This window comes from Myotis myotis, unplaced genomic scaffold, assembly GCF_014108235.1.
Source record: "Myotis myotis isolate mMyoMyo1 unplaced genomic scaffold, mMyoMyo1.p scaffold_m19_p_4, whole genome shotgun sequence".
Lineage (NCBI taxonomy): Eukaryota > Metazoa > Chordata > Mammalia > Chiroptera > Vespertilionidae > Myotis > Myotis myotis.
In genome coordinates this window covers 85,291,704-85,303,955 of record NW_023416346.1, presented here as the reverse complement: position 1 = coordinate 85,303,955, position 12,252 = coordinate 85,291,704, and the positions used below count along the sequence as shown (strand labels likewise).

The 12,252-nt window shown below is 53.1% G+C and overlaps 1 protein-coding gene across 4 annotated transcripts in view; it reads left to right on the top strand.

Annotated features, from left to right (window-relative positions):
• EFNB1 (ephrin B1) overlaps positions 1-12,252 on the top strand; it is a 102,088-nt gene that overhangs the window by 1,525 nt on the left and 88,311 nt on the right. The window contains exons 2-6 of one of the 4 annotated variants that reach the window (XM_036304691.1): positions 7,548-7,609; positions 8,296-8,573; positions 9,332-9,424; positions 9,631-9,759; positions 9,917-11,793. In XM_036304691.1, coding sequence (XP_036160584.1) covers positions 7,602-7,609; positions 8,296-8,573; positions 9,332-9,424; positions 9,631-9,759; positions 9,917-10,329 — 921 coding nt within the window. In that variant the 5' untranslated portion in view covers positions 7,548-7,601 and the 3' untranslated portion in view covers positions 10,330-11,793. Of the gene's footprint in view, positions 1-7,547; positions 7,610-8,295; positions 8,574-9,331; positions 9,425-9,630; positions 9,760-9,916; positions 11,794-12,252 lie in introns of those variants that run through there. The other 3 variants (XM_036304689.1, XM_036304688.1, XM_036304690.1) reach the window with 3 other exon arrangements.

Genomic DNA, 12,252 nt, shown 5'->3' with positions numbered 1-12,252 from the left:
AGGCGGCGGGTGGAGAGGGGCGGAGTGGAAGAGCGGTTTGTGGGTGTGGGGGGGTTCAACCCAGCGCCCGTGAGGGGGGGTGGTTCCAGTGGATCCGGTGGCAGAGATTTCAGGGCACCAGGGAGAAGGGGGGGGGCGCTCAGCCTGGGAGGGAAGAGGGAGGGGAGTGAAGGATTTGAAGGATTCCTGCCCAGGCGGTCCCTTCGCCCCCACCCTATGTCCCTCAGACTGGGAAGCTGTGCTTAGCTTTCCCCCAAGGGGTTGGGGAGACAGCTATGAAGAGGAGATCCTTTCTCTTTTTTTCCCTCCTCCTTCTCCTTTATAATCCCCCCTCCCCCAGCAACACACACACCTTTCTGGGCGGTGGCTCACTGGTTTCTGGGCTGTTAGTAGGGAGTGAATGGGGCTGTGTGGTGACCTCTGGACCTTTTTCTCCTTTGGCATCCAGGACTCAGGTTGGAACTTAAGGTCAAAATTGCTCTTCCTTCCTGTTTTCTTGAGGTCCCTGCAGTGTGCAGACACCCCCCACTTAGTGGGAAAGTTGGGGGGGTGGGGCTTGGACTTAGTGGGAAAGTGGAGGGCCTTGGCCTGCCCTGTTGGTGCTCTCCCATTCCTATATCTGAAATCTTTTCTTATCCACTGTCCTGGGCTCCCTGCTAACTTCCTGGGCTCCTGTCGGCCTCAGACTCTTAGGTCCCAGGGACATCTGAGCCTTGGAGTGGGAGAAGACAGCTTCTTTAGTTCTCTTCTCCTTGGGTTAAGGTAGGGTCCTATTTACTGTTCAACGGGGTAGCTAAACCAGGGTCAGGATGGAGGGCTCTGTCTTGGTCTTGGAAAAAGAGTAGCAAGAATTTCTCCCATACCCAAAGCCATATCAGGCACAGCGCTCTACTAACAGTAGGCACTCAAAGTGGTCTGGGGGTCCTGGGCTGCTGAGCCTAGAAGGAAAGGTTGTAAAGTGTCCAGTTCTCCCCCTTAAGGGTAGAGGCTGGAAATGCTCCCTCTTGAGCCAGGAGAGCTGAAAGCCGCCTGGGGTAGCCCATCATAGGGGCTCATGGGAGTGACCTAATTGCTCTCTCAGGTCTCTAACCAGAGATAGCATGCAGCTCCACAGCTGGAAGGGAGCCCTCCTGCAGAGTTGAGGTGGTGCGGTGGGGGGAGCTGGGAGAAACAGGATTTCTCTGAGTTTCTCCCTTTTTGTGTTTTGAGTTTTTAGTGCTCTGGACTGGTTTGCAGGTTTTTGAGGTCTGACACCCCTACATCCACTTCAGGCTGAGTGCAGGCATTCTGTGTGTGTGTGGGGGGGGGGGGCGGGTGATGACTGAGGATTCAGTAGGACCTGCATGAATTCTACTCTATAATCGAGCAGGTTTTGGGAATGGTTGGGGACTGGTTCTGGTACCCCTGTGTGCCCCCCACCCCCCTTCCATCTCCTCTCAGGGGTCTGAAGCCACCATGGGGGTGGGCAAGAAGACAGGGGGGAGGCACTACCCTCAGCTCCACTGGAGCTCTGGGGGCTACCTTTGCCTCTGCACCCAACCCTTAGGCTGCCACAGCCTTTCAAATGAACAGTCTCCCTCTGTCCATCTCCCTCTTTGCTTCTGGTTCTCCCTCTCAGGTCCCTGTTGGTTGGCCTTCTCTGATCTGCACTCACCTTCCCTCTCTAGCCAGGCTCCTCAGCTCTCCCTCTTTCTCACACTCCCTCTCACCCTTAGTCACTCTCTGCCTCTTTTTCTCAAGTCCTTTTGTTTCTCGCACATGCCCGTGCTCCCTCACAGGCTCATTTTCTCTCTTCCCTCCCTTCTTCTTCCTGGCTTTTGGTCTGTCTCCTCAGCCCTGTCAGGAGCTGGCAACGTCCCCCCCCCCCACACACACACACATCTCCCAGTGCTTATAAACCCTGCTTAATTGCTTCCTCCTTGGGGAAAATATCAAAATAAAGAAGTGGTGGGGCCAGAGGTATGTTTGCAGGTTCCAGGGCACACCCTAGTCCTGACCGTCAGAGGGGAGCTGGAAGGGCCAGTTCAAGACTCCCAGCCTCTTTCCCAAATTGGCACTGGGGCTTCCCAGTGTGGTAGACCCTGGGTGGCAAGAGCTACTGCTTCCTTGGCCTCTCTTGTCCGCTTTGTCTGAGGAGTGCAGGGTGGGGAGGGGGAGGTTGGTCCCACTAGAGGCTGGGAGGAACCAGAGTGTGCGCATGCACTTGGCTGAAGAGCTGTGATGGAAGGTCCTAGGGTCGCCCCCTCCCCCAGCCTCCTCTCCTGAGAGCTTGGGGCAGCCGGCAAAACTCACATTTGAGTCCTCAGGCAAGTCCAGCTGCTGCAGTTCAGTCTCTCAGTCCCGTTCTGACCCCTTCTTGCCCCCCACTCAGGTTCCCCCACCTCCAGGGAGTGGGAATGTGCCTAAGATCACATTACACCTTTTCTACAAGGGGGTGGGGGTGGGGGTTCAGCTTGGCATCCGGGACCCTTTGACTCCATTTAGCATGGGTGGGGGCAGCTGCAGACCCCAACCCAGGCTTGCCCGCTACAAGCCAAAGTGTTGTCCCCAGCCCCCTCACAGCTGTTCCAGCTCACAGACCTGGGGAGGCCAGCTTATGGGGCCCCTCGCCAGGACGGCTAGGGTCCTGACCTCCTCTACTCTGTGGCTGATTGGCCATAGGTGGGGGCCTGAGAGTGATGGGAACCCAGCTCATTGAGTTCCCTGTTACTCTCCCTCTCCACCCCCGCCCTGTGCAGCCAGGCCAAGGCTAGAAGGGCCTGTGAGGCTGGGGTGGGGGCTGAATCAAGGGTTCCCTTTCTCCCCTCAGGCTCTCCATTGCCTCACCAGCTCAGTGGCTGATGATGGGCGGGCCCAGGGTACTACTGTGCATCATGATTTTGGGGGGTTGGGACTAGAGAAAGGGTGGCCAGCCAGGAGGCTGCTGGTTGCCATGGGAACACCAGGTTTGGGGGAGGTTCACCCTGTGATAGGGGAGCTGAGGTGGGGGAATGCTCACCAGCCACATTTGGGGTTCCTTACCCTGTGCCCACAGAAGCCCCTCCTGGGTGTGTTCATATGGTACTCATTTTGGGTGGGGGTGCTAACAGCCAGCACGGTAAGCTTCTGACTTCTAAATAGCACTGTTCTTGGTATGCTAACAGTTAGGCAGCACCTTGCTACTCACAAGTGTCCTTATATGTGAGCTCATTGGATGTTCCCAACAGCCCTGGGAAGTTGGAACCATAACCATTTCCAAGATGAGGAGGCATACACCCTTTTCTAGGGAAGTGACTTGTCTACAGTCAATCAGTGAGCCTGTAAAAGTAGAGCTGTGCTGTGTGCCATTTTGTCCACGCCATTCTGCTGCCGTGGACTCTATGAGAAATGGGAATTCAAGGTGAAGTTTGGGAAGAGGCACTGGCTCCCTGCCTCTCTGGGTTCCCCTCTCATCTCACAGGTGTGGGTGCATCTGTCCTTGTGATTCAGGCCCTGCCTGTGTGGGATGAGCAGTGCTCTGACTTTCTCATTTGACTTTGCTGGGCCTGCCTCTGAGGGCAGCCTGCTCATGTGACCTGAACTAGAGACAGCCAACTCACTACCTGGCACTCTCCCTCCTGAGCTCTGAACAGCACTGTTGCTTCCTCTCTAGTCCAGGAATCTTCCTCTCAGGGACCCCACAGAAAGCAGACAATGAGGAAGGGAAGGTTAAGCCCCCAGTGAACCCTAGCATTGGCCAGGTGGGGCAGATAGGAGGTCACAGTCCAGTGTGGGTGTGGAGGTGGCCTCCTCTGGGACTCTCCTGGCTTCCCTGTCTCCGACAGTGCTGTGCATGTGCCAGGGCCCAGCTGCTGTTCCTGCCCACCCACTCCTGGGCGGGCACTGCTGGGACATGCCAGGCCTGCTCCTGCTGCCTCAGGGGCTGGGTGGAGCTGGGGGAGTGAAAGAGGAGCCTTTAATTTGGGGGCTCCCCACCCTTGCTGGGATGAGAGCTGACTTGAGCTCTGGCTTGGGTTCTGTCCTCCACTGGTCCTACCACCCTGGGGGGTGCAGGCGTGGTGGTGCTGGGGTCACCCAATCAAGACTGTGGCTAGTCTTTCTACTAAACTTGGACTAGCATGGCCTTGAACCAGGCTCTCCCTTTGGCCACTCTCTGACCACAAGTTCCTAGAGCTTGAGGTAATGATGAGGAGAAAAGAAGTGTAGATTTGGTCAAACATGGGCAAGCTTTCTGGGCATAACCCCACACTGCAAACTCTCCCCCCCTGGACATTGTATGTGTATGAGTGGAGAGGGGTTCAGCTGGACAAAAGAAGCAGGGGCCAGTTAGCCTCTGATCAGTCCAGGGCCTTGGAGGCTACTACCTAGATCCTTGAGGCTTCTTCTATCCAGAGTTCTTTTTAAGCTGTCATTGGTGGGAAGGCTGTGGGAGAGACATGGGCTAGGATGCAGGGGAAAAGGCAGGCCCCAAGGCAGGAACTGAACTGCTCAGGCTGCGTTCCCCAAGTCCTTTTACTCCTTGGGGTGGCTCCATGGGACCCAGGGGCTATCAGATGCTAAGGAGGGAAGGCCTCAGGGGTTACCATGACAACCTGCTTCAGGCTTCCTGCTGGGCCATGTCAATCCCCTTAGTTTCCAGAAAAGGGCTTTGTCTGGGGGTGGCCCCAGGCAGGAAAGCTTGACTTGATAGTGGGGGCAGTAGTGGTTTTTGAAAAGCAGAGGATAAAGACTTTAACTTGGGGACAATCTCTTCCTCCTCCTCTCCTGCCCCTATTCCTAACCTGGTGAGTATGAGACAAGACTTTCAGGGTTCCCCTGTACAATGTGACTAGTGTTGTACATGGCTTCATAACCTCACTCTCTCACAGGCTACATACCCAATCCTTGTGGGCCCTTGCCACTTTCTTGGGCCTCTCATAGACCACGAATCAGTTTTTCCAGTGGTGGGGGTTCAGAGTCAAGGAAGACAGGTCTCCTCAGGCTCCTCTCCCTTCTGCACTTTAGGGGAAGGTACCTTTCCCTTTGCCAGCTGCTATGCAAATGAACTTATGAATATTTATTAACTCTGTTCACTGAGGTTGAAGTGAGTCTGAGGGGTATTGGGGGCAATAGTCCTCTCTTCTTCTCCTGCCCCCACCCACTATGTAGACATCTGTTTCCTCCATGTCTTTGGGTTCCAGTTAGCTGGAAGCCCTGTGTTCCAATTCCAGGGCTCCAGATCTTGAGTGGCAATGGAAGGCTATGCTCAGGGCGGACAGGACACCCTGGTGAGTAAGCCAGGGCCAGATTATGAGAAAGCTGAGCTGGCCTGTACCCCCTTGCATGCCCTCAATGCTGTCACCTACAGGTAGGGCATTGTTGAGGTGCAGCTGTACAAGGTTTTCTTAGATCAGGGGTCCTCAAACTTTTTAAACAGGGGGCCAGTTCACTGTCCCTCAGACCGTTGGAGGGCAGGACTATAATTTAAGAAAAAACTATGAACAAATTCCTATGCACACTGCACATATCTTATTTTGAAGTAAAAAAACAAAACAGGAACAAATACAATATTTGTATTTGCATGTGGCCCGCGGGCCGTAGTTTGAGGACCCCTGTCTTAGATGCTCTAGGGACTAAGCATCTAAGTCCTGGTTGGCTCTGAGTATCTCCCTTCAATGATAACGTTCATCTTATCATAGCTTCACATGGGGAGCCTGGGCTCAGTGGGTCTAAGCTTCCTTGTGGCTCTAAGGTGTTAGAAGTTGTCTAATCCTGCTGTCTGGATGGAACCATTGTGAGGATTGGAAAGTGAACAATACCTTGGGAAATATAGAGGCTTTGGTGAAATTTTTTGGCTTTTTATGGAACATGGGGTGGGGACATTCTCTCTTAAATGTTTATGTGTGCCCCCATCCCATGCCTGCTTCCTTTCTGGCCCTCTGGGGTACAATAAAGTTAGGTACTAAGGGGGAGACCTAATGGATTTTACAATCCTGCACAGCAAGATGGCAGGCCCCAGCTTGGTGGAGCTTCACTAGACATGAAGAGAGGGCTGCCGTTCTTCAGGTCCTTCATCTACTTGGTCTAGTTCCCCTACTCGCCTCCTTGGCTGTCATTTTCCGCCCTGGGGTTAGGACACAGAGCTCCCAGATAGCCCTCATACTTCATACCTTGTAGTCCCCACTGTGGAAAGTACCCTCACAAAGTAGAACCATGCTCTTCCACTGTCAGCTTTGTTCTCTTGAAGTACTGCCTTCAGCCCTTCATTGTCATTCTGCTAGAAGGTCTGTCCCCAATGAGGTGAAACCCACAGTGCAGGTTGTGAACCTCAAAGCTTTTTAGTCTGGCCCCAGCTAAGCTTTTCCACCTCTTCCTCTAACAATCACTGGGCCATTCACTGACCTGAGTTTTGTGTCCCAGCCACTGCTGTTCACTCTTTTTAAATTAAATTAAAATTTTTAATTACTTTTAATTTTATTGAATTTATTGGGATGACATTGGTTAATAAAATTACATAGGTTTTAAGTATACAATTCTACAATATATCATCTGTCTATTGTATTGTGTGTTCACCATCCCAAGTCAATGCTCTTCACTCTTGCTGTGTGTTGTCTTCTTATTTGTCACCTAGGATCCACTTCACATGAGCTGTACTTCCACTCACTGCCTCCAGCCCTTGCTGTTTGAACTACCCCGTCATACATAAATATAAATATATATAATATATATATATACATATATATATATGTATATATATATATATATATATATATATATATATATAGAGAGAGAGAGAGAGAGAGAGAGAGAGAGAGAGAGAGAAAGAGAGAGAGAGAGAGAGAGAGAGAGAGAGAGAGAGAGAGAGAGAGACTGGTGCTGTCTATTGCTGGAACATGGGCCATTTACTTTTCTGATCCCTACCAGACAGTAAAGTCTTTGATGATGTGGCCACATCTTTTCTTCCTATCCACCCATTCAGGAATCAAGACTGGGCTCATAGGTAGGTACTTGGTGTCAGTATCTGGCTGCCTGACTCTTGAAGTTAAACATGTTGAGTGCTTACTGTGTGCTAGATGCTCTGAGTATGCCATTGCATCCAAGGCAGCACAGGCCTGACACCTAGGGAGAAGGGCTCTTTCCACCCCCAGTTTATGAGGAAGGAAACAGAGGCTCAGGAAGAACAGGTAGCACATCCAAGGCTACAGAAATAGTAAAGGCCCTGTCTGTCTAATTTCAAAGTCTGTCTTCTTTCTCCTACATAGTACTACCTAGCTCCCATCTCCAGCCTGCCCAGGCTCAGATGTGGCCAAGAGAACACCACTTTTTTACTTTGTGCTTAGGCAAGGATAGAATGATGAGAATAGATGGCCCTGGGCAGCTGCCCTCCCCCTGCTATTCCCAAGTGTCCGGCCTTCTGGAGTAGAAGGCCTACCCAGTTCAGATGGCATTTGTCCATCTCCTCTCAGAATCTGGAGCAGAGGCAGTGTGGATGTGGGGGAATTAGAGCACAGATGAAGGAGGTTCCAAGGGCCCTATATTATATGATCTATTGTCTCTGCTTTGGTCCCCTCTCCTCTCTCTGTTCTTAGGAGTGAGACTGGTCAAGTTTGGGGATTCAGACTCTTGCATGATGGGGATGAGATATGTCCAGGTAGGACACTGGGCAGTGGGAGTGGGGAGATCTGTGTAGAGCTGCACCTGGCCAGAGACTGTGCCCATTACCCCTGGGCTCCAGGAGATGCCTGTTCCTATCTCCCCATCATGCCCAATATTAGCAAGGATGGGAGAGAAGGTATGGGTCCCAGGCAGGTTGAGTTTCCCCAGCCATTGGCTGGGAGCTGCAGGGGGTAGTGGCTAAAGCATGTGTAGGCTTGTGTGTGTGCGCGCGCATGCACACCCACATATATGCGCATGTGTGCAGAGGAGGTGGAAGCAGTGGCTATGAAGGAATGTGAGTGTGATGGTGGTGGGAGGAGGATTGGACTGCCACTTCCAAGGCAGCACAGGCCTGACACCTTGGTACACAGCCCATCAGCCACGTCAACCCCCTGCGGAAATGCCACATTAAGACAAAGGACTCCCCCAGCTAAGCAGTGCCCCACCCTGCCAAGCAGTCAAAGCCTGGCAGCCTTGCCCATGGGCCACCCCTTCCACTCCCTGTTGGCAATGTGGTTCTCTGTCCTCACTCCCAGCCCCATGATGGAGGAAATACAGAATTCCTCTTCTTGCTATCCCCACTCAGGAGACCCAGCCAGCCCTCATTGTTTGCTCCCCTGGCTTGGGAGATGGCCTGAAAGCCCCAACCCTGAGGCTGACCCTCTCTTCCCTTCTGAGCAGGTTCCTGAGTGGGAAGGGCCTGGTGATCTACCCAAAGATTGGAGACAAGCTGGACATAATCTGTCCCCGAGCAGAAGCAGGGCGGCCCTACGAGTACTACAAGCTGTACCTGGTTCGGCCTGAGCAGGCAGCTGCCTGCAGCACTGTGCTCGACCCCAATGTGCTGGTCACCTGCAACCGGCCAGAGCAGGAAATCCGCTTCACCATCAAGTTCCAGGAGTTCAGCCCCAACTACATGGGCCTGGAGTTCAAGAAGCACCATGATTATTACATTACCTGTGAGTCCCTGCCCATCATGTGGGTGTCTCCTATTCTGTAGCAATGGCTGCCTCTAAGTAGTGCAGTGAGACTGCACACAGTTAAGGCTCTGCCTGATCTGGTCCTCTTTGAAGACTGGCATGCTCTCCTCCCAGCCTGGCCTTGGAATTCTGCCCCTAATATTCACCAAGGGCCCACTGCCAGCTTTCCTTGGCTCAAGTGGGAGAGTTCTCCAATTTGTGGTGTTCTCTCTCTTATTTTCTTTGCCCACCTAAGATCCAATCTTGGGAAGGGCAGAGTTAGCAAAGCTCTTTGGGATCAGCCAGCTGTTTGGCTTTTCTCTTTATGGGAAACTGCCATCCCAAGAGGGGGAAGGACTTTTTGCCCGAGGTCACACAGGGAGTTAGGGATGGGACTGGGAATCTAACCCAGTTCTTCTGACCCCCTAATCCAGGATTTCTTCCAGTTTGTGTAGAAGCCTCCCTCAAAATGCCAGTCTCATTGTTTTGCTGCTGAGCAACATTGCCCAATGAGAAGACATATCTTAGTGTCCACTGAGAAAGAAGGGCCAGGGCCTGGTCATGATCAGCACCCTTGGGCAGGGGTAGGGCTTGCTATTCTGTCCCTGTGGGAGGGAAAGAAGTTGAAAGGATCACAGGTAGGTGGGGGCTCCTTGCTACTCTCCACCTCCCAGTTCTGTCCTAAAGCAGCACTAGGGTTTCTGGGTAATGTGGGCAGGCCTGTCTCTCCCCCTGATGGCACTGGCATCTTGCTGCAGCTACATCCAATGGGAGCCTGGAGGGACTGGAAAACCGGGAGGGAGGTGTGTGCCGCACACGCACCATGAAGATCATCATGAAGGTCGGGCAAGGTGAGTGCCCAGTTTGAGGGCCCCTAGTTAGGCCTTTGCAACAGATGTCTCTGACTGAATGTGAGTGTGTTGGGAGTAGGGGAGGGGGCAGTAGAGTTAAAGTAGCTGAGGTCTGGTATACAGCCCATACTTGGCCCACCCTAGATGAATGAGTCCCTCATGGTGGTGGGGTCCCTTCCCCTCACCTGTCCTCTCTCCACCCACAGACCCCAATGCTGTGACACCTGAGCAGTTGACTACTAGCCCACCCAACAAGGAGGCTGACAACACTATCAAGATGGCCACGCAGGCCCCCGGTAGTCGGGGCTCCCTGGGTGATTCTGACGGCAAGCATGGTAATATATGGGTGTCTCCCAGACTCTGGGACCCAGAGGGCAGAAGCCATTGCCACTGCCCTTTCAGGCCTTGTCTCTGAAGAAAGGCAGGATGGGGCCCAGCCTGAAATCTGCCATGTGTCCTTAACTGTTCCTCCCCTCCCTTTCCCTTCCTCAGAGACTGTGAACCAGGAAGAGAAGAGTGGCCCAGGTGGGAGCGGAGGCAGCAGCGGGGACTCTGATAGCTTCTTCAACTCCAAGGTGGCATTGTTTGCAGCTGTTGGCGCTGGCTGCGTCATCTTCCTGCTCATCATCATCTTCCTGACGGTTCTGCTGCTAAAGCTGCGCAAGCGACACCGCAAGCACACACAGCAACGGGCACCTGCCCTCTCACTCAGTACCCTGGCCAGTCCCAAGGGGGGCAGTGGCACGGCGGGCACCGAGCCCAGCGACATCATCATCCCCTTACGGACTACAGAAAACAACTACTGCCCCCACTATGAGAAGGTGAGTGGGGACTACGGGCACCCCGTCTACATCGTCCAGGAGATGCCACCCCAGAGCCCAGCGAACATCTACTACAAGGTCTGAGAGCCCGGCACGGCCTCGGGCCCTGAGGGACTGTTGGAGGGGACTGCACCTCTCCTTTCTCTCCATGCCCTTCCCCTTGCCAGCTGTGCCCACCTTTGTATTTAGTTTTGTAGTTTCTTGGCTTTTATAATCCCCCTTTGCCCTGCCCCTAGGCTTTGGAGGGGGTACTCATGCCCCCAGCCCCCATGCTCTTGTGCCTTCCCCCTCTGGCCAGGCCTCTGGGCTCTGTGGGGGCACCCCTTCGAAGAGGGCAGGGTTGGATGCTAATGGACAGTAAGCAGGGAGATGCCCCCTCCCCCCGGCCCTGCCCTCCTCACTCCCTTTTCCCCTTCCCAGGACTGTTTGTCTGCTATCATCACTGTTTTTAATGTTTTTGTGTTCATTTTTTAGCTGTCAACTCCTTTTCATCTGTTTTTTTTTTGTTTTTTTTTTTGTTTTTTTTTTTGGGAAGAAAAATGGAAAAGGCAGCCCCTGCCCAGGCTTTCTGAGCCCAGCTCAGCTAGTACAAGGGGCCAGGGCCAGGGCCAGGATGTGGCCAGCCTGGAAGCAAAGGATGGCCTATCTGTTATTTGGGGGTCGGGGAGGCCAGGACTGTTCTTGCCCATGAGGGAAGATGACAGTGCCTTTGGGCAAGGTGTCTCACCCTCCCCTCCTGACCCTTCTGCTACAAAGCTGATCTTGGCAATAGGGTAGTGGCTGCCACCCTTTCACACACACACACACACACACACACACACACACACACACACACACAAAATCCCTTCCTTGTGGGATTCTTGGGCATCTCCTGCTTCCCTCACTCTCACGGTAATTAACGTCTTAATTGGCTGTTGCCTGGGGAACAGGAGAGCTGCTACAGGCAGATGACCTCATGGGGGGTGGAGGGAGGTGAGGTGCCCAGGTGGCTATTTGCCCTGCAGATATGGGAGTTCTACCTTCTCCCCCTCCCCCTCCTGTTCTCTCCTTACATTTGGCCCCCTTTGGTCTGGTGGGAGACAGAGGCCCAGGGCAAAGACCTAAGCGGGTATAAGGCCAGGTGGCCTGCTCCTTTTCTGGGCTCTAGCACAGGTGGGTTCCCCCCAAGCCAGCTCTCACTGGCCCCCTAATCTTGGGCTGTGGCCTGGAAAGAGGAAGAAGCTGCCCAGGGTTGGGCCAGCACGCCGTGCACTTTGACCCTGGCTCCTTGCCAGCACGGCTGTTAACAGACTGCCACTTGAGTGTGCCTTGCAGGCGCTCCCAGAGTGGCCGTGGAAGGAGCTGGGCCTTACACCATCCACCTTCATGCTGCCTCCTGGCCAGTTGCCTACCCTAGTGCCAGGTGGGAGAGAGGGAGCGGAACAGCCAGTCCCTTCCAGGTGGCAGTCGGAAAGCGTTTTGTTTTTGTTTCTGTTGCCATTGTGTAAATACTAGTCTTTTTTGGAAAAAAAATAATGTAAAGATGTTTTGTATAAACTCTGAATTATTTTCTTGTTGCTTTTTTCTTAGAAAAAAATGAGAACTAAAAAAAAATTAACCACATGGAGATGAGTGTAAAATGGTGTCATGGTGTTGGGGGATGAAGTGTGAATGTATATGTATGAGTGAGTGAGTGAGAGAGAGAGAGAGAGAGAGAGAGAGAGAGAGAGAGAGAGAGAGTTGTGCCAGAAACCAAAAACAAACACGGTGGGTGATCTGGGAAAGTATGGGAAGAGGGTGGCTGTCCTAGTGGAGTAAGGTGTCTCAAGCCTTCTGCCCCTCCTGCTCTCCTGCCCAGTTTCTTTGTCCTCTTGTTCTGCTGGAACCTTCGACCATTTCCCCATCTGTGTCCTGTCACCTCTGTGGCATTAGCTCTGGGGATCTGTCCACTATGGCACTATGCTCAACTAGAGAGGGTGGATGGAGGAGGGTTTGTTCACATGGGGATCTGGGTGTGTCCACAAGTAC